The following is a 22,887-nucleotide window of genomic DNA, read 5'->3' as shown; positions in this document are numbered from 1 at the left end:
GGTGACATGATATTACTTTAACTGGGTCATTCTGGCTGCTGTGTTCAGAACAGAGAAAACATAGCAGCTCAGTCTATGTTCAGCAGGGTGCAGGGGTGGAAGCAAGGATACCAAAGAGGCTGTTGGAATAATGCAGGTGAGAAATGATGGTGCCTTATGCCAGGATGGAAACAGTGGAGGTGGTGCAAAGTGGCCAGATATTATTCAGTTTATTCAAATTATTATGGATTCCTTCTCCTATCTCTCCCTCTGTCTATTCTCTTAGCCCATTAAGCCTACCTTGGTCATGGCATTTATCACACTGATTGGTTTACTTAATTCTCCCCAGCTAACACAGTCATCTCCTTGAGGCCTGGGATACCTTGTCTCTTATCATAGTCCTTAGTACAATGGTTGGCACAACTTCATGTTAGTTGAATGAAAAAATAAATTTACGATTAGCAGTTACTTTGTGTTTGAAGTATTGGTGCTCTTATTGCCCAAGGAGCCCTGGAATACCTAATTCTTGTGTTAAACTACTTTCTTCCTAAGATGCCCGTGGGAGACATAGGGTCAGAGGACAAAGAAAGGCAAAGTAATACTTTATTATTGGTGGGTGCTTTGCTCTCTAGCCCCAATACAAAACCCCAGTGAGTTAGGATGGCCCACATGAATTCCCCCATTTTCCTATAGAAGGTCAAACTGAGTAGCCTTGAACAAAAGCAAATTGTTAGGTCGAACCATATGAAATTGCTGGTTTGACTGTTTTTGACCTACAAAATTGGCAGACACAGATGGGCCAACCTAATATTTCCACCCTGAAAGCCTAACCCGAGTCTCTGATCTACAGTTCCATATCTACCAGGGCCTTAGGAATAGGACCAAAAGAGTACATTTTCCTATTACAAGCATGTTTTCCCTACAGATACTGTCCTGATATCTAACTAATCTCAGTCAGTAGTAGGGTAGAGGAGGCAAACAATAGAAACCCAGTTTGAACTAGTTTAAGTAAAAAAGGGAAATTACAAAAAGGAAGGCTAGATTATTTCACGGAAAACTAAGCTTCAGAAAAGGTAGGAATATATCTGGACCTCAAGATCCATCTGAACCTAAACACTGACATGACTCTGTCTCTCATCTCTGCTTTTCTTTGGAATTCACTTAATTCTTTTTTCTCACTGAACAACGTGGTAAGTAATGTGGCCACAGACAGTAACTGAGTTTTAAATTTTGAATTTTAAACACTTAAAAGAGGCTGACTTGACTTCCCAGGTCCCAAGTTCAGAAGTCCTAGGGAAGGGACTCATTGGGCCAGGGGTATATTCCTGAGCCAGCTAACTGTGGCCAGCTCACAAGGTGATGTGAGAACATACCAGCTCCCTCAAAAACTGAATGTGGGCAGATTCCTGGAAAGATGGTGGGGTGTGTTGGGCAGACAATCCCACATATAACTACCTCAAGGGAAAGCACTGGAGGAAAAGCACCCTCAAAAGATCAGCACTTAGCCTTGAACCAAACTAAAGCAACTACAAAGAATTAAATTCATCATATTTTTCATTGCCATAGGACTAACCTGATACTTTGTTGTCAGCTGTCAGAACACTTCATGACACTTTAGAAATCCATAGAAACAATCAGGTCATGTCATGGACTTTTCTAAAGGAAAATCAGAAGAAAAAAAGTCTCTACTATGTAAAGCAGTATTCTTAAAAGCAAAGCCAGTGCCCCATAAAATACCATTGTGTAGATTCCAAAAGGACATCTTTTGAATATCAGCTGGATTTCTAATCCCTAGGGTTGCTATGAGTCGGAATCGACTCAACGGCAGTGGGTTAGTGGGTTAGTCACTCCTTCAGTCATTTGCCACTGCTCAACAGTGTGTTGTGATTCTGCTAAGTGTTAATTTAGCCGTTTTAAATAAAAGGAGCTGGGAATTGTTGAGTGACCAAAAAAAAAAAAAAAAGGGTATCAAGAACTGTGAAGGGTCTGAGATGTTACCCTACTTGCAAGCTAACAAGTTAGGCTGCCTCAGTTTCGTGAATACTGCAGAAGACATGGGACTCCTGGGTCAGAGACAAAGGACAGTTTGTTACTCAATACAATAACAGTAGCCAGAGTAACATCACTTTCGTCCAATTCTCCAAGCTCCAGCTTCCCCAGGGCAGCACTGTCAAGGCCAGATGATGCCTTCAGACACAGCGTGTTGCTTTACAAGAGAGGAACTGGAATGTAGAAAAATCCCAACCTTTTATAGGGGACTGTTAGCAAATCTGTCAAACCTTTGCCTAGAGGGAGGAATTTTATTATTATTATTATTATTATTATTATTATTATTATTATTATTATTATTATGGACAGCAAACAAATTTGTCCCCTGCTCCAGAGGGAAGCAGTTACTTCTGTCTTCCGAAGGCTGTTTGCTATACAAACATGATTGAAAAGATTAGGAGCAAGTCGTCCGTCAATGCCTTTGCTCAGAAGACTACAGAGACGCAAGAGACCTATGGAGGAGTGTTCCTCAACAACAGGAAAGGGAAGTGGGAGGGAAGGTTTTAATGCTCTTCTCTAGATCAAGAGTCAGCAAACTTTGTCTGTAAAGGGGTCCAGATAATAAATATCTTAGGCTTTGCAACTGCTTGACTCTGCCATTGAAGCAGTACCCCCGCCCCCAAAAAAGCAGCTGTAAACAATACATAAACAAATGAGCATGCTGTGTTTTAGTAAAACTTTATAAAAACAGGCAGCAGGCCATATTTGGTCCATGGGCTATAGGTTGCCAACCCTGCCCTGGATGATGTGTTTTGTTTAAACTTGTTATGTATTTGTCATTCTGTAATTAATCTATCCTTTACCTTTTTGTTTTTTGTATTTAATAAAATTATATATATATATAAAATATGAAGTCAGAAAAGCCATTTGCTGTGTTTAGCATTTTAGAGTATAAACAGCTACAGATCATGTATTTGGTTTTTGGATTATAGTATCTAATCCAAAGTACAAAATACTGAGCTAAAGTCTTGCTTTTCTGTCAGAATTAATTGCGTTACATATACAGATGTTGAAGGATTTATGGAACCCACTGATTTCATGGAACAAAATATCACCTATGTAGTTCATCTAGATATTGGAGGAATTTGGCTTAATACATTTCTTAGCTCTAAGTGTGCATACAGATATTTGACTTATATTTGGAATTAAACAGGGACAAATATTGCTTAAGTATTTGGAGAAAAATAATTAAATGTAGGGTCGGTATACTTATGTCAATTCCATGTGCGTTAGAGAGCTAATATTTTTAAAAACAAACTGTGAAAGCTTCAGAAGAAAATATAAATGAATACTTATCCGATCTCTTTTTAACCATTAAAACAAAGAAAGAAACTACCTTAAAATGGAGGTTATGGCTTCCAGTTTAAGGTCAAAGAAATTCAAGGTGAAAAAAGTTCAAGAAGATTAGAAATGAAAGTACAAGTGCTCGTTATTAACAGATATGATTTTATAGTTTGAAAATCAGCTGACAAACTAGCAAAACTAATAAAGTTAGCAAGATGGCCAAATAAAAAGTACGGGGGCGTGGGGGGGGACTAACAAAAAAGTTCATAAAATTTTTAAAAATTAAGTATAATTTCTTATTTGGCTTATATTGTCCAGATATTTTAATATATGCCTGTAGAATACAGAACATTTTTAATACTGTTTTGAAGGCATTTGCTTATATTTTTATAAAATTTCTGAGTAATTGTATATGTGTGATATCCTACTAATGTTTGTTATTATAGTTTGTGTGTACTTTAGGGAAATCAGGAATTAAATGCCATAAACTTTTTGCTTATATTCTAAGAGAATTAAGTATATTCACTAATTCATCCTTTATTTCTCTTTCCCATGTGTAATAGGTCAGTACTCCTGTCTTTGTACCAATGAAAACGCATGTGATGCTTCATCGAATGAGTGGAAAAGGACTAGCTGCCCATTATTACTTTCCAAGACAGCCTTGCATTTTTGGTGATAAGATGGTCTCAGTACAAGTAACACTGAATAATACTACTGATCGAAAGATAGAAAATATTCACATAGGGGAAAAAAAACTTCCTACAGGCATGCAAATGCATGTTTTTAATCCAATTGGTAAATATTAATTCTCACTGAAAACTTTAATTATATTTGATAACTAAATGTGTTCATCTTAAAAATAAAGCCAAATGCATATTATTTTATTGTTTTTTAGCATACTCAGTTTATATTTGTTTTCACTTTTCAACCAAATTTTTCATGCACAATAAATACATTTTTTTGACCTTAGTGAAGCAGGTCCCAGCAATGGTAATACCAGTAGTGATAAAAGGATGGGCCTGAAGAATCAAAATTGTTATTTCCTTTTTACCTATCTGTATCACCTTCTTCCACCTCTCCTTTTGTCAGCCTCATTTTCTGTGTTATTTTAGTTTGTTCATTACATATTAAAAGCAAGAAAATCAGGCTACCTCTTAGAATGCTGTACCTCTCATATCTCCCTTCCCTGTGCCCATTCACATACCACAAATTGAAAAGTGAAGACAGAGAAGTCAGAAGATACACACAGTTCTTTTCTTCCTTTTCATGTATAGTATATAAAATAGACCACAGTATATTCTCATGTACACCTCGTATTTTAAAATATTTTTAATCTATTGCCACCATTTAAAAATCAGGATATTTTTACATTAAAAAAAAACTATAAATCTCACTTTTTGGGGCGGGGGAAGCACACGGTATGGCAGATATGGAAACCTCGGTGGTGTAGTGGTTAAGTGCTGCGGCTGCTAGCCAAAAAGTGAACAGTTTGAATCCACCAGGTGCTCCTTGGAAACTCTATGGGGCCATCCTGCTCTGTCCTGTAGGGTCGCCATGAGTTGAATTGACTCAACAGAAGAGGGGCTTTTTTGGGGTTTTTTTGGTATGGCAGTATCAGCCCTTTATTCCCAGATGCAGCAACCAGCTAGTGCTGAGCAGCAGCTGTCCATTAGGTGCGTGTTCTTTCCAGGTTACCTCAGGGCCCAGTAGTACATCATATTTTCTCCCCACTGTCAGTTGCTGATTATCATCCCCCTTGCATTTTTTTTTTTTTAACGTTCAATTTGCTTTTCTCATTTATATTTTCTGGTCCCTGAAGGCTGCTGTATTTGTAACCCCACTTCTAAACAGCTTTCTCTAATATTATTTTGCCAAAAGTTAAATGTAACAGTTGTGTATTTTACTTTGAGTTGAAATATAGTAATATTTAGAATGTCTAAATATTCCTTCTGTCTTTTGTTAGTCAAGGCAGTCCTAAGGTTTAGTTGGGAGAAGGTGCAGATAAACCGCAGTTAAAAGTGATACAAGGTTTGTGTCATTGTGTCCCCAAAATAGTGCAATCAAATAGCTCCAAATAGCTCCTGTTAGTAATACGTTAGGGGAGCAAAGCCTGTTGACCAGATTGTGCCTTGTTTACTCATTATTTCTCATGACTAGACTATTTTCATCATCCTTGTCTGATCTCTTTGACTGTTGAATTCTCTCCTGTAGTTTTCGTGAGTAATTCAGTAAAGAAAGTCATTCTTTGCATTATGTTTTTACACAAAGGAATAAAATAATTCCTAATGGATAAAATATAGTAGACTTTTATAAGACATGAAAGTAAAGAATAATAGAGTTAAAGTAAGTTTATTTATAAATTCACTTAATACCATTTTTATAATTTGATAATTAAGATACCATTTAAACCAGAAGAACTACATGTTGCCTGGCTACCACTGCTGACCCTTTTAGTCAGGGCCACAATAGTTGGACCTTGATACAGGGGAGAAAAATGTGGAACAGAACCCCAAATTTCTAAATTAAAAAAATACCGACTTACTCACCGGTCGAGACTGGAGGACTCTCCAAAACTATTGCCCTGAGGTACTCTTCAAACCTGGAGCTGAAACTAACCCCTGAGGTCTCCTTGTAGCTAAATAACAGATTGGCTTCCAAAATAATATCACCCATAAGTACAGTGCTCCTTCAAAAAATTGCATACAGGAGACCAAATAGTCAACGATTACTTTAAAACAAAGCTGAGATTGTAAGGGGCAGGGAAACTAGATTAATGTGGGGAGGGGGAGAGGAAGACACCATTTTAAAATATAAAAGAGTGTCCTGATTTTTATTTCATTATTTTGTAAAGTTACTATATTTCTAAGGAATTATATATCCCAATTCATGTCATTTTTATTGCATGTAATCCAGCCTTTTTTGCGTAATTAAAAAATTAGTTTAAGAAGTGTCAAGTGGCTTGTATATGAATTGTCCAAACATTGAAAATGTTATCTAAAAGTTAAACATAGAACAGTATTAACGCATTCTTGAGTTGGCATAATGAGTTGACCTTTTGTTGGCCTTATATAGAAGAAATAAATACAATAAGTTTTCAAGTATGACCTTAACTCAAAATATGAATATGTACCATTGCCTCAGTAATGGTAATAGAATTTACTTCTCCATTCTTAAGCAAATTTTAACACTGTAATGTTTCATTCATTCAACATTGAATGCCTTCAGAATGCGAAATTCTTTCCCAGGTAGTATGTGTGTATATGTAACATGATCTAGTACCTTTTACCAATAGATTACAGTAGAGTTACAGAGTATAATATATCTTAATCCCCCAGAATTAAGAATTCAACAAGGAACAAGTACAGTATTTTTATGTATTTGTGAAATAAGGGAGATAAGATATTTGCTTCATTTAATAAGGTACATATACATGTATTAAGGAGTCTAACATCTTTCTTATTTGTCACCAGTCTGTTCTCTTCTTGTCTATAAAATGCTATGACTTCTGTCTGGACTTTGCCTTTAACGTGAAACTGGATTCCTCTCAAGAGTGTTAGGAATAACTTGCCATTTTTCCCAAAGAGACCGAGTACATAATAGATAATAGTAAAAGCACAAAGGATAGCATTGAACTGCACTATCATTCAATGATGGTTGTGTTAACGAATTTGAGCTCAGCTAAGATTTCACTAGTTATTGTACAACTGTCACATCAAAGTAGATGGCATCCTACATGATTTCATTTTTCATAACTAATAAAAACCTGTTACCATCCAGTCAATTCTGACCCGTAGCAGTAAGAACCAATGTTTATTAGCCATTTCTACATAACCATTTCAAGAATATAGCAGAGAATTCAGAAGCCGTATCCAAATATATATACTTAAACTTTGGCAAACTCTCCCAATTTAGTAGGCTCCAAGTGTTATAAAAATCCATTATATCAGTAATTTTATACTGATCCCTTTGCTTTTACAGCTTCCATATAATAAAATATGCCATTGATCATGGACTGTCTCTAGAATTAGCATGGCACTAAGCTAACAGTTAATTATCATAAGACTGAAGACAGTACCAAACTGTGTCAGAGTGCTATCAACAAGATACTCTGAGAGCTGTCACTTTGTCAACTGGTATACAAGGAGACATGTAGAGAGATCTAAGTCATGAATGCCATCATGTTTTGGAGATGATAGCATTTGCTACCAATGTGGTGTCAGTCTACAAACAAGACCGAAGCTCCAGTATATCTGTGACACAGAAGAAAGCATTAAGGATTCACTAGAGAATAGCTTTGAGCAAAGTGACAGAGTTGTGAACTGACAGCAGAAATGCAAGAAAAAATATCAGTGTAGTTATTTTAGGCAGCAAGTCTTCTGAGTATTTGAGTAGCACCCTGGTAAATGTTATGTATATAAACCATGAAATTAAAACTAGAATCAGCAAACCAACGTGCCATTTAACAACCCATTAACACTTTGAAATCAGCATAAAACTGGTACCCTTTATAATGCCTAATCTTCATTCTAATCAAATCGCACTTACCAAAAAGCCCTAGGATGGTGACAGTCTGTCAGATTAGAGGTCTGCTTGCTAAAATATACCTACATCTGACAAGATATATACAGAATAAAAAAAAAAAAATTATAGATAAAGCTAAATAGAAAAGTACTGTATAGTACGACCGCAGTTATACTGAAGACTTTGAGCAAAGTAGAAGTCAGAAGTGGATGGTTTCTATTTAAATATATATAACACACCATACTAGTTGCCATTGAGTTGATTCCAACTTACGGAGCTCCTATGTGTGTCAGAGTAGAGCTGTGCTCCATAGAGTTTTCAGTAGCTGATTTGCTGGAAATAGATCTCCAGGACTTCCGAGGCACCTCTGGAGGCACTTGAACTTCCAACTTTTTGGTCAGGTTAGCGCATTAACCGTTTGCATCACCCAGGAATTCCATATTGGAAACTGAATGGGACAGTTCTACTCTGTCCTATAGGGTTGCTGTGAATCGGAATTGACTCGATGGCACTGGGTTTGGGTTTTTTTTTAATATACATGTATGAATATGTGAGTGTATGTATGTGTATATATATGTATATGTCTGTAAATATATTTAAGATCCTCATATTATTCTAATGTATAGCCAGAAATTGGAACCATAAACAGAATGAAATTATTTTGTAGTTTAACCACTATTGGCTGAAAAATGCCAGTCTTTGTAAACTGATACAGTTATTTCCCATATTTGGTTAGTTGATAGATGAAGCTTCAGAATTTCCAAATCTATAAAGTCATTGCTTGTTTTTTAAGACAATCTAACCTGCTACTAAATTTTATTTTAGTAGTTTCTTTGAGTTATGCAGTTAGACTTATCATTTTGATTTCCATAATGCTAGTTCTCTTGGTAAATTTCTGAGCACAGCAACTTAACTTCTTCTCCCATCTTTGCTTTTTTAAAATTTGAGTTTTTTTTCCCAGTGAAAATTTGGAAGCTTCAAGAGCAAAGTGATCAGTATAACGTTTTTGATATAATGGATTTCTATAATATTTGGAGCCTACTAAATTAGGAACGTTTACCAAATTAGGTATATGAACATGAATACTGCTTCTGGATTCTCTGCTGTATATCTGAGATGGTTATGTAGAAATTGTCTAAATTTTACTTTTTATATCTAGAGCAAATATTCTGTAGTTTTAACTTTGTAATCTCTTAGAAACTTCCCAAGTTCATTGCAGTTATTCCAAACAGGTTATTTCCTTTTTACCTTCAGTGCCTATAAAGACAATATTTTAAAACATGAAATTTTTCAGGAAGAAATGTGTTTCTGAAGCAAATAGCTAGAATATATTCATTTGCTTATGTTCAGAATTAAGTTGTGAAAAAGAAAGCCTTGACACTTAGATTTCCTAAGAGATCACCCGTAACACTGGTGGTGGGGGATGGGTGGGGAGACCAGGTAAAGAGATCAGCCCAGCTCAAGAAACAGTATTGGATAATTTTACCTTCTTGGGGGTGAGAGATTAGGTGGGCTTCTTCAACTAACTCCTCAAAGTTTCTCCTAACTCATACAGTTAACACTATTTTTAACCCCAAGACTGGGAGAGAAGAATTCAAAAAGCAATATTTTTCATCACATGCCAAAAACTGAGGATACAGAAAAGGGATAGTATGCCTAGGCCCCTCTGATCGTCTCTTGGGGGTTACCCCTCAGCCCACCTCAATATGGTGCTGGGTAGGGGATACCTGTGTTCTGACCTCTAAATAGATGAGATCCCTGCCTCTAGACAGAATCCTTTTGTTTTTTATTCTGATTAGCCATTCTAAAACCAACAAGGAATAAACCAAAATCCTGCTCTAAGAGAGAGAAAAGAAAGCTTTGAAGCAGAATAGTGAGGTCACTTTATAATTCACTTTAACATTCTTAGTTTGAAGTATTTCTTAATAAGCCATCGTTAAGTTTGACTGTTTTAACCAAACTACAAATATTACATAAATTTTCAGTGTTTAGTTTGCCTCTTTTTTTACATCCTTTGTGTTTTCATATCTAAATTATCTTATTTCCTAGAATCTCTTGAGCCTGAGGGATCCATTACTGTTTCAATGGGTATTGACTTTTGTGATTCTACTCAGACTGCCAGTTTCCAGTTGTGGTAAGTTCACTTGTTCTATATTTTGTATTACCTGTAGTGGATAAAAAATAGCAGAGCAAAAACTAGGCTTTCATCAGCTTTTTTGTTTTGTTTTGTTTTCAGGGACAAAACATTTAAACAAACATGTTTTTCTTTGACAGTTTTTGTACTGCTACGGAGTAGTTGTACAAATTATATACAGTATGTATATTTTTAGTATGGTTTACACAACTAGCCATTATAGTCAGCCATATGATTAAAATTCATAGTTTGTTCATTAAAGGAAGAAGCTACTGCTAAGTAATTTTTAACTTACCACTATAATTTTGGAAAATGACTAAGAAAATTCAAGAGAAGTTAAAAACTTTAATACTTTGAATAGCCCAAAGAAGGTATCTTTTGAAACATCTTACCTGTTATCTTGAGCTTCTTAAATGGAGAATTATTGATTGTGTCAGTACCTAAAACCCATACATTTTTTTTTCCTCTTTTTACTTTAATTTAGAAAGTGCTTTAATAGGAATCAAAAGAAAGGCTTCATACAGTTAGTTGACAAAGGTTTCATAGCTGATTACTATTCAAAAGACCTTTTTTTTTTTTTTAAAGACTGGGTTTTGTCATTGTTACTGTTTTTCTGGACTGAGGTTTCCACTGAAAGCCATATTCATGTACAACCCTCTGTTACATTTTTTTATATTCCGTATGCTTACATAATGTTTTATATACTTCTGATGAAATCCAGAGACAGTTAGCAAATTAGAACAAAGGTATATTCATGCACCTATCAGAATTATTTTTTAACTCAGGGTTGTTTTTTTTTTCCCTCTGATCTAGGATATGATTTGATATTTTGACTTGAAGTCACTTTGTTTTTATTCTAAAAAGAATTAAGACATTTAAATTATAGCCAGCTTAGAACATAATTTGCTATGATTAAAAATCTCCAAATTTAGGAAATAGGTACTTTTTAATAAATTTATAGATTAAATATAGTGAAGCCTGCTTTTTCATATACTTTTCCAGTTTACTAGCAATTCGGGCCTAATATTATACCATTTATTGCTGAGAACCTGCAGTGATGAATATAAGCAGTGCAGCATTACATTGATTTTATGCAGATCCTCACCTTTATGTTTTGGGAGGTCTGCTGTATTAGTGATATATAAAAACTGATTACTTTTCCCAACATTGCCTGGTAATTGTTTATTATTTTCTATTAGACAAACAACACAGATCAATATTACTGAACACCAGACTATGAGTAACATCACTCTAAATAGATTTGCCTCCAACACCAGAGGTATATTCATTTTAATGATTTGGACAATGTGAACTCAATGACAAAGCTCATGCACCAAGTTAGGCCAAAATTAAAAAAAAATTTTTTTTAATCCTTTTTGTTATCAATGTATATAAAAAATCTTTTACATTTCTTTATCATGAAATGTTTTTTGACTCTGCATTACAGAGACTTCCTTTGTAATCCATTGGACAGGATTTGCATTTTGTCTTTCCTACTTAACTGAGTCCCTTTGGGGATAAATATGTAGGCAGTATTTGATTTTATCTTACGTTGGGGAGTATACGTGAACAATTTTTTTCTCAATTTCTCTTAATTATTAAAAAATAATAAATTTATTTTACATAGATAGTAGCCATAGCTACTATCAGCATTTGCATCGATATGTTTTTCTTATATATATCTTCCTTATTTTCTAAAATTTCTATTGTGCAGGTATAAATTACTTATTGCAGATTTTACTAAATGATTTATTAAGCGTGAAAGCATGCTGGATCAAAAATTATTTTTTAGGGGTTCCAAAAAGAGCACTTTGTCTTCCATCAGATGTAACTGATCCTGAAGCAGTGTAATCACAATTACTCACTTTCTTAATTGCCTGCCCAAAATCAGAAAATGGAAACCGATCGACAGTGTTTAAATCAATAGCTTCATAGTAGTACTAGTGGGGGTAGGGAGATAGTGGTAATGGGTGGATCAATTGGTCTTAGATGCCAATCACTGACTGTGCGTTTCGCATAGTAAATAGCACTTTTTGCTTAGTGATGTGTTAGTCTTGGTAGTTCAATAGAAAAGAAAAAAAAATGCAAGCATGGCCAATACTGAATTTTTTCTTCAAAATACATTATACAAATCAATATATAAAATTATGGATAATAAGAGCATATTTGATAAGCCTTCAGAAATGCTGAGAACATGGACTGTAAGACTTATCAGGTACACTTCTATTTATTAAAAGATAAGGAACTAGAGTAAAATGATCCTCTTTGACCCTCTAGGTTAATTCTATGTCATTACTGTTATTTGATATATATAGATATATCATTATAGAATACATATTGATATGCATTAACATCTCTTTTTTGTTTAGCTATAAAATGCCATCAAATTAAGTTCTTGCTTAAATTTATTGAGATTAAAAATGTATATTATATATAATTATCTCTTAAAGTAGTTGCAGTACGTAAACAGGTCCCCGTTGTTATGATTAGCAAGTATTAATGTATTAGCCACTATAAAAATAATACTCTAACTTAGCTCAAGTTAGAGAACTGAGCACTTGTACCCACCTCTCTTTTTGCTCAAAAACCATAAAAAGACAAAAAATATATTCTTTAAAAAAGAAGAAATCTGATACAGCACTAAAAAAAGAATGCGGTTAGCTAACCAGAAATTATGAAGCATTATTGGCAGTTAGAACGGAAATGGGATTAGATAAACAATAACAGAGAAAATGAAAACCATGGGCAAAACTCTTATGGGAGAAAACTACTATAATGTTAAGAATAAATCTGGCAAAATATCAAGCATGTAATGAATAAAGAAAAGTTAAGGGTCTTAAGAACAGTCATTAGGATAATTAAAGAACTACTTCTAAATTGTATGTACCAGGCAACATACACATTTAATCTGTGAAGCCTAAGAATTGCACTGTAAAGAAAGTGAACTACTACTTGTCTGGAAAGGACTTTTGGTGTGGATGTAGGGGCCTAAGAAAGCAGAAGGGTTTGAGGTTGCAAGAAGAAGGCAGGGATGGGCAGATATTAAATGAGATGTAGTTCTGTCTAAGGGGGAATATTTTGGAGTTCTCTACCACGAAAGTAGAGTCAACCTTACACCTGTCAATGGGGAAGGAAGGAAGTTGCCTACCTGCCTACCAATTTTATGTCCATGTAACCAGTCATTGTTTACAAAAAAACTCCAGTCACCCTACCTAGGAAGAGGAAACCCATAGTAATATAGTTACTAACATTTTCCAGACACTTGCAGTGTGCTAGGTACTGTTTTAAACACAGGTGTTATGTGTGTCTGTTTAATTCTCACAACAATCCTATGAAATAAGTATTATTATCCACACTCTACACGTGAGAAAACTGAGGCATGGGATGATTTAAAAACTTGTCCAAAGTCTCAGCCAATAGTAGCAGAACTTGCTAGGTGCATTAGTTCAGCCTAGTCCCTCATTAGAAATATAAATGGACAGTGTAGGATGACCAGACTTTTGAGAGAAAGCAATACCTTAAAAGAGAAGGCTCAAGATGAATACAAAGACCCAATGACTGTGAAAGGAGCAGGTAATTTGAAAAAGAGAAAAGATACCTTTAAAGACTATAGCTGATGTCATCTGATTCAAGAGAACACTGCATCCATAAAGCAACAATGTACTGCTCATATAAAAAAGGAACAGTTAGAAAATTTTAAACATTCTTGGCAATTTAAAAATATAATTGCCAAAAGAAATTCAGTAAATACATGGTAGAATGGACACAGCTGAATACTGACTTAGTGTTCTGGAAGAGAGATGAAAGAGATGGAATGCAAAGAGATAGAAAATACAAAAGAAAGATGAAAAGAATCAATTCATTTAATAGGTGATCTAGAAGAAAAGAGACAATGGAGAGAAGGAATAATTAAAGAAAAATTATAAAAGTTTCCTAAGCAGAAGAAATGCACATGCCTTCAGATTCAAAGGGCCCATCAAAGACCCAACAGGATTAATGTGAAAGACTATCAAAAAAGACCACATCCTGGTGAAATTTTTTTTAAGGAGTAAACCACCCTATTATCTTCCAAGGAGAAGAAATAAACAGCTTCCCTAAAAAAGAATAAGAATGAGAATGGAATCAGATTTCTTATTAATACTCTCATCAGTACTTAGAGGCCAGAGGCAAAGAACCTGACCTTTAAATTTTTGAGGATACCAATTAAACATTTTTCAGACAGGAAAAAATTTGATCAGCTTACCACCCACTACGAGTCAGAATCGACTCGATGGCAACAGGTTTGGTTTTTTTTGTTGTTGTTGTTGTTGTTTTTTTGGTACCAGTCACAGACCCTTTCTGAAAGAATTACTTAAAGATATAATGTAGCACAATTAGGAAAAAGAATTCTGAGAGAGGAATGTAACCCAAACCAAACCAAACTCACTGCTGTCAATTCCAACTCATAGCGACCCTATAGAACAGAGAAAAACACAGAATAAAAGAATTCCACCTGTAAAGTCTACCAATATATGAAAATAATTGTTGACACATAATGTGAAAAAAAATAATTAATAAACTGGTACAAAATTCCAACATGAACAAGTATGAGAAGGAATGATGGTTCTTGTCATGTTTGGCAAGAGGATTGATTGATGGCAAAAAGAAGTTTAAATATGACTTAAAAGTTTCGAAGATAAACACCAGAATGGCATAAATATGTTATGATTTCCAAATAACTAGAGGAAGGAAATAAGGAGCCCTGATAGTGCAACAGTTAAACGCTCAGCTATTAACCAAAAGGTTCAAACAATCCCAGTTGCTCCAAGCGAGAAAAACCTGGCAATCTGCTTTCATAAAGATTACAGCCAAGAAAACTGTGGAGCAGTTCTGCTGTCACATGGGGTCGCTATGAGTCGAAATTGACTCAGAGTCACCTAACAACAACAGAGGGAGGAAAAAAAAGGAGTAATTAAAACTTGATCAGTTTAACAAGGTAAAACCTAACCAAACCCACTGCCGCTGAGTAGAACTGCCCCATAGAGTTTCCAAGGAGCACCTGGAGGATTCAAACTGCCGACCTCTTGGTTAGCAGCTGTAGCACTTAACCACTACGCCACCAGGATTTCCTTAACAAAGTAGGGAGAGGAAAAAAATCATGCTAAATAGAAAACAAAGTAAGATGGCTAGAAGGGGCCACACATACTAGTTATCACAATTCATGTCAGTGAGTTAAATCACACTTTTATTAAACAAAAAAATACTCAACATACGTCGTTCATGAGACCCACACCTAAAAGTGAACGGCACACAACTCTTCAGACATGGATTGGACTGGACAATGGGTTGGAGAGGGATGCGGGTGAGGAGTGAGCTTCTTGGATCAGGTGGACACTTGAGTCTATGTTGGCATCTCCTGCCTGGAGGGGAGATGAGAGGGTAGAGGGGGTTAGAAGCTGGCGAAATGGACACGAAAAGAGAGAGTGGAGGGAGAGAGCCGGCTGCCTCATTAGGGGGAGAGTAATTGGGAGTGTGTAGCAAGGCATATATGGGTTTTTGTGTGAGAGACTGACTTGATTTGTAAACTTTCACTTAAAGCACAAGAAAAATTATTTAAAAAAAGTGAATGGCACAGAAAAGTTGAACATATAAACGTGTATCAGGAAAATGATAACAGAAAGAAAGCAGATAGGCTAATAATAGTACTAGAATGATTTAAAAAGCACTTGAGCTTTGCATATATATCTTGGATCAAGCTTGATAACGGATTATTGAAATTGTGTGTGTGTGTGCACATATGTCTGTCTGTCTACCAGCCTAGCTATCTGTCCTCTTCTATTTGTCAATTTCTGATGTGTGTGTTAAAATATTTTTTGGCGATGGTTTTGCCATTTTCTTCCAGTATTTGTATTACGTTTTGCTTTATGTATAATACTATGTTTCTTAAAGGTTTGTAAATATTATACTTTCCTCGAGGATCGAGTGTAATAAATAGGAAATCTCTTTTTTTTTTAGGCTCAAGTGCTTTTTAAGAAACACTGTAGGGTCACTATGAGTCGGAATCGACTCCACGGCAGTGGGGCTTTTTTGGTTATGGACTTACATGATTAAATAAAACATAAAAAAAGATAGAAAGGAGAAGGGTGATAAAACAAATACAGAGATCTTCTTAATTACAAAAGAACACTAGGTGTAACTCCATGCCAGTAAATTGGAATATCTAGATGAAATGAGTAGTTTCCTCAAAAGATACAAATTAGAAATAAAGAAGGTGAAATTCTAGCAGAACTTCAAAAAATGGATACCTATATATCACTTAAACTTCTCCAGAATCAAAAAAAAAAAAAGCATCCCATGTTATTCGGTAAGCTAGCACATTAATGTATACACCAGTTGGAGTAGTAAATGTAAATTATTTCTGGGCCGTACAAGTGACCCATAACCACCTGAAACATCATTCTCTTTTAAATCAGAAAAGCAAAACAATACCTGCTTTCAGCACTATATTTTACATTATAATGGAAGTTCTAGCCAATGCAGAAAGATAAGTTAAAACAGTAAGGGTATAAATCCTAGAAAGGAAGAGAAAAAATTACCATCTTTATACAGTATAATTATCAACCCAGAAAGCCTTAGAATCACTAGACTATTATTAAACTAATGCATTTAGGAAGGTGGTACAAGTCATATGAAAATCAGTAATATTTCTGTGTGCTAAGAACGGCCAATTTTAAAACATCGTGAATAAAATATTTACAAGAACAACAAAAGGAATAAATGAATAAGAAATACACAATACCTATGTGGGGGGGAACAAACCTGAAATTTCCTGAAAATATAGATAAAAGAATAAATATACTATCCTTCTAAATGAAAGGTAGTATTCTATCTCAAATGAATCTTCAAATTCAGTGTGATTCTAGGCTAAGTTGCAGTAGGCTATTTCATGAAGCTTGACAAATTACTAAAATTCAACTGGAAAAGAACATGTCCAAGAAAAGTTAAAAACAAACTTATTTTTTTTATGAAAAAAGACTTGCTCTATAAAATCAAAATATTCTTTAGAGCCACAGTAATTAAAAGAGGGGTTATTGATGCAGGAATGGTGAAACAGTTTACAAATTTCAAATCAGTAGTTCCTAACTTTTTTAATTGTGCACCTCTATTGGTAAAAATATTTCTAACATGCACTCCCTGTGTATATACACCTACTCCTCACTTACCAACTATCTCCTTATCTAACATTCTGCACTTAGGACAATAGAAAAAAATCTGACTCTTTTGCACATTAAGGAGGAGCCTAGCTGAGGCTAGGCAGGGAGGAGGGCAAGGTTTGTGAGAGGGAGAGAGCCCTGCAGGCCTCGGGCAGTTGTATTATCTGAGTCAGGAAGAAGAGCCAAGCTGGGCATGTGATGAGTAGGGGCAGGAAATGGGAGCTACCCAGCTGCGAACTGGTTGTGAGATGGGCTGCAACAGTTGGGGCTCAAAAGTCTCCTCTTCCAAAGAGGCCTTTCTGCCACCTCCACAGCCTCTGCCAGGCCCAGGTTGGCCAGGCCTCATCTGCCCGCAGGCCAGGAAGCCTTAACACCAAGGCCCATCTCCAGGCTTGGCACAGGAATCCATGCAGAGTCCTGGAGCAAGGCCAAGCAGTAGGTGGGCCCCTACTGCTCTGGAGGCAGCAAGCAACCCCAACCACCACTCCCAACCCCCACCGGCCCCAAAGTGGTAAGGGAGATGTAGTGAGGAATGGTGGCCCACCGTGCATCTGCCTCCTGAGACGCCCCAGGGGCACCTGACCAGCAGTGAGCAACTGGAATGGGGGCACTGGTGCTGAAGACAGGGCGTGACGTCGACTCCCATAATGCCAGTTTTCTTCACATAATGACCTGGTCTTTGGAACCTAACCATGTCCATAAGTGAGGAGTGAGTGTATTTTTATATTATATGTGTGTGCGTATGTATCCCAGTCTGCAAACATATTATGTATGTAATAAGACAGACAAAGATAGGACTTTAAAAGACACGAGAAAAAAAATTAGGATTTTTTTCCCTGTGCTTCAGTGGAGTGCCTTGTGCCTCCCACTTAGGAGAGCATTGATTTATCTAGTGACTTGAAACTCATATTTTGTATTTAACACTAAATTAGTTTATATCTATATATACACATATATATACACACACACATAGATACATACACGTATGTGTAATCCATCTACTCCTTCATCGTCCTTTACGTATTTCTATTTATGTGGCTTAGCTTTCCACTACATCAGGCTTGGTTTCATCCTTCAAATGTCTTTCCATACTTCGATATATCTTAACCACTCCTTGCCTACTGTTTCAGAAGAAGTATCTCTACTTCATTCCAGGGCTAACCCCTTCACGTATGTTTTTCTGTTTTTAATCCCAACCTCTTTCACCTATCCTACAACCTTGCTCCATCAGTTATTCCTATATTGATCCCTTTCTCCTCAGCTTTAAACAAGATTAGGCTTCTTTAAGCATTCTTCTTTTGCCTCTGCATCCTCAGGAAGCTTCTACTGCTTTCTGTCCCTTCTTTCACTGCTGATCTTCCATTTACCCTTCAGCTCACTGCATTCTGCATTCTTCCTCTAATCCAAACTGTTCCTGATAAGGTCAGCAGTTAGAGACTAACTGCAATATACACTTGCTTCTTTATATTCCTTATCTTTGCTCCCCTGAAATACTTGACACACCCTCTTTCTCTCTGGCCACTCTTCTAAGTTTCTCTTCTTCCATTTTCACTTCATGCAGCTTTTTCCCAGATTCCCACCTCATCATTTTTCTTAGTATATCCCGTTTTCCTGTGTGATTTTATCTACTTGTAAGGCCTCAGCTCCGCACTATACCATTCTGAATACTTTTCAAGGTCATATGTAGGGCCCTGACCTCTCCCCTGATTCTTGATTTGCATTTCCAGTTATCTGCTGAGTATCTCTTCTGTGTAACTCACTGGTGCTTAAAACCTGACATGGTTAAAGCCAAATCATTTCACCTGCTCCCTAAAACTGCTCTCTTAGGTATGTTGTCACCCATTAGAAAGTTTAGAGTCTCTTCCTCCCAACCGTCACCAAGTCTGTCCCCTCTAACTAGAATATCCATCAAATACCCTTTCTTCTCCATTCTCCGTGCTACCTACCCAACCAAGGGAAAACATTATATAATGGAATAAACTCTGACTTTGGAACCAGGTAGGCCTGGGTTTAAATCCCACCAGTGCCACTTACTAGCTCTGTGACTTTGGACACGTTCAGCTTCTCTTCTGTTTTCTTATGAGCAAATTTGCGGTAACAGAAGCTATCTGTTAGAATTATTGTTAGGACTAAACATGCAGTAAATGCTAAAGCCCCTGCCTAGTTGATTGAATTAGACTCCTAACTGACCTACCTGCCTCTGATTTTTCCCCTGTTCCACCTTTACATGCTGCCACCAGAGTTTCTCAGACACAAATGAGATCATTTACTTTTTTAAGTCAGAAGCCTCCAATAGTTTCCCATTGCTCACAGGAAAACATCAAAACACCTTTGCTTTTTTACGTAAGTAAAGCAGCCTTACAATTTATCGTACAAATCAGAACACATTGCAGAATGAAAGGAGGCACTAACTAGACAGGATTCCAAGGCAACAGCCATAAACTGGAACTGTCCTGGCAGAACTGGGACGAATGGTAAGGCTGCATATGATAGTCTTTACTGTGTGTCCCCAGCCTCATCTGTTGACACAGCAAGCTGCTCACCATTCCCAAACACAGGCCTAGAGTGTCTCTCTCTCTCCTCTTGGGTATAAATTTCTGTTCCTCCTTAAGGCTCAGCTCAAATTTTACTTCCTCTGATAAGGTCTTCCCCAAATGTATATTCACCTTACTCCCACAGAATGAATCAGTCCCTCTTCACGGACTGTAATACTTCCACACGTCTTTCACGTAGCACTTACCGTTATTACAATCGCAGTTTAACTCTCAGTCTCTCCCACTACACTTGGGAGCTTCAAAGGCCAATATCATTTCTCTTTAAATCCTCAGAATCTCACATACCACATGGAATCAAATTTGTATTCAGTAAACATTTATTGAATTAATAAACAGATTGGATTTATTGGTTTGCCTTAGACAATCCACATGTGAAAAATTCAAAACATTGTTTTTTTTATCTTGTCCCTACCATCTTCCATAAAAAAAATTAAGCAGCTTACAAGAACATAATACATAATAACATAAAAAAATAAAACTGGATTTTTTGTCCTTTCTTTCTTCATATTCTTTCTACTCCACCCTTCAATAAATTAAAGTATTTCTTAATCTACATGTTGGATATTATCCATAATCTCCATCTCCCTAGCCACTTTCCCAGTGGCCATGGGAAAACATGAAAGTAGAAGTCCATTTGGTGGGACTTTCAGCAAAAGAAAAGCTTTCCATTTGGCTGAGTTATTCATTAATCCTTTATCATCACTCATTATTCTCCAGTGGAATGTAAAAGTGATACCTGGAGATGCAGTAGCCATATGGCAGCAATGAGGATGAAAACCAACACTCTAAGGATGGCTAGAAAAACCTGGGTCCCTAACGGTATCATTAAGCCACTAAGCCAACTATTGCTAACTCCCAGACTTCTTGTACACTAAACAATAAACACCTGTTACTGAAGAAAGCGTTAGTTGGATTTTGTGCTTATTTGCAGCCAGACATTCTTAACTGATAGTTTATCTACCTAACTTAAGACATCTAGCAAAACATCTACCTTTTTAAAAAATTTTAAAACAGATTTAGCATTTGTTAATTGCTAGTAATGTCATAAGATTTAAACAAAGTAAATGCACTCGATATTGACCTGAGATATGTACAAAGTTGTAATTTGAAATAATAGCTTTTCCCCCATTTTGATCGATAATGATAATAAATAAAACCCATTGCTATCGAGTCTATTCTGACTCATAGTGACCCTATAGGACAGAGTGGAACTACCCCATAGGGTTTCCAAGGCTGTAATCTTTACAGAAGCAGACTGCCACTGCCACATCTTTCTCCTGCATGTTAATGAGTAACTACTCGAAAATGAAGGAGCACTGGTGACTCAATGGTTAAGCGCTCGGCTGCTAACCAAAAGGTCAACAGTTCAAACCCACCAGCCACTCCACAGGGGAAAAGACCTGGCAATCTGCTTCCCTAAATATTACAGCCTAAGAAACCTTATGGGGCAGTTTTACTCTGTTCTTCTACTCTGTCCTATAGGGTCGCTGGGTGTTCTGGAATAGGGTTGCTATGATTTGTAATTGACTCAACAGCACACAATAACAACTAGAAAATAAGAGTTTTTTTTTTTTAAAGAAATAAGTTTGCAGATGAGATATTTAATTAGAGTGTGATTTATATAGAGTGTGATCACTCCATTTTATTCTTTATGAAAAAATTAATCTTTTCAGTTAGAAATCTTAGCCATTTAAGGCTAAATCACTTCATTTTCTATACTTTAAGCACACAGACAGAAGATAAAATATTACTTCTCTACTTCATAAGCTATGTGAAGGGCTCCCCTGGGAGTACTTATGTACCCTTGCTGCTTACCTGTTTTTAAAAGTTCTGTGTCAAATGGTATCATTTAGTGTAGTTTCATATTTTTGTGAAAAAATATTTTCTGTTTGGAATGACACAGATGTATTTCTCTGGAAATAGTGTTGGTGGAGAAACTTTTCAAGCCTTTTTTAGCTGTGATATTTAAGCCAAGAAGATATTATAGTTTATATGCTGGCATTTGCTTTAATTTCATCTGCTTAGATGCATAGTATTAAGAATGTCTATTTGTTAAGCATTTAGTTAGCTAAACATGTTGATGTGTTTTCTCCTTAGTACCAAGGATGATTGCTTCAATGTTAGTATTCAACCACCTGTTGGAGAACTACTTCTACCTGTGGCCATGTCGGAGAAAGATTTTAAGAAGGAGCAAGGTGAGAGATTACTACAGTGTACTAGAAGTTTGCATCCCAAATAATATGTGTTCATTCCCCTGGCCAATCTCTAAAATAAATTATCTTTTTTTTTATGTATATAAAAAAAAAATTTTTTTTTTATGTAGCCATTAATAGATGTCAGTGTACAATCTTCCAATTTTCTGATAATGCTTTGCTCTTACAAAATAACTTTAAAAGTATATGCTTATCTGAAAGTGGACTGTACTGATGGTAGCACAATATGGTGAATGAAATTAATGGCACTGAATTGTATACTTAAAAATGGCAAATTTACCCCATCTACCACAGCCTCCACCAGCCTGAGTCCAGTACAACTAGATGGTGCCCGGCTACCACCACTGACTGCTCTGACAAGGATCACAATAGATGGTCCCAAACAGAGCTGGAGAAAAATGCAGAATGAAATGCTAACTCAAAAAGAAAGACCAGACTTGCTGGCCTTACAGAGACTGAAGAAACCCTGAGAGCATGGCTCCCGGACACCCTTTCAGCTCAGTAAAGAGGTCACACCTGAGGTTCACCCTTCAGCCAAAGACTGAACAGGCCCATGGAACAAAACAAGACTAAAGGGGCACACCAGCCCTGGGGCAGGGACTGGAAGTCAGGAGAGAACAGGAAAGCTGGCAATAGGGAGCCTAAGGTTGAGAAGGGAGAGTGTTGACATGTCGTGGGGTTGTTAACCAATATTATACAACGATATGTGTACTAACTGTTTGATGAGAAACTAGTTTGTTCTGTAAAACTTCATCTAAAGTACAATAAAAATTTTAAAAATGGCCCAAAAAAAAAAGTATATGCTTGTCTACATTCCTGGCATACTTGAAAATGGATTAATATGTTGTTAAAATAATAAGTTGATTCTCAATCAACTTTTCAATCCTAGGAGTTGTGTTTTAGCAACCTGGTAAACTAATGTGTTTTGTATTAGTGAGAATGCATTTTCTTCCATTATA

General features: G+C 36.2%; 1 protein-coding gene across 1 annotated transcript in view; it reads left to right on the top strand.

Moving 5' to 3' along the window:
- Positions 1–22,887, top strand: part of AP3B1 (adaptor related protein complex 3 subunit beta 1) — a 285,822-nt gene that overhangs the window by 245,349 nt on the left and 17,586 nt on the right. The window contains exons 23-25 of the mRNA XM_049866363.1: positions 3,876–4,107; positions 9,883–9,967; positions 21,813–21,910. Of these exons, the coding sequence (XP_049722320.1) occupies positions 3,876–4,107; positions 9,883–9,967; positions 21,813–21,910 (415 nt within the window). The remainder of the gene's footprint in view (positions 1–3,875; positions 4,108–9,882; positions 9,968–21,812; positions 21,911–22,887) is intronic.

The sequence above is a fragment of the Elephas maximus genome, chromosome 2 (genome assembly GCF_024166365.1).
Source record: "Elephas maximus indicus isolate mEleMax1 chromosome 2, mEleMax1 primary haplotype, whole genome shotgun sequence".
In the NCBI taxonomy this organism is placed as follows: Eukaryota; Metazoa; Chordata; class Mammalia; order Proboscidea; family Elephantidae; genus Elephas; species Elephas maximus.
This window is presented reverse-complemented; position numbering and strand designations above follow the sequence as displayed.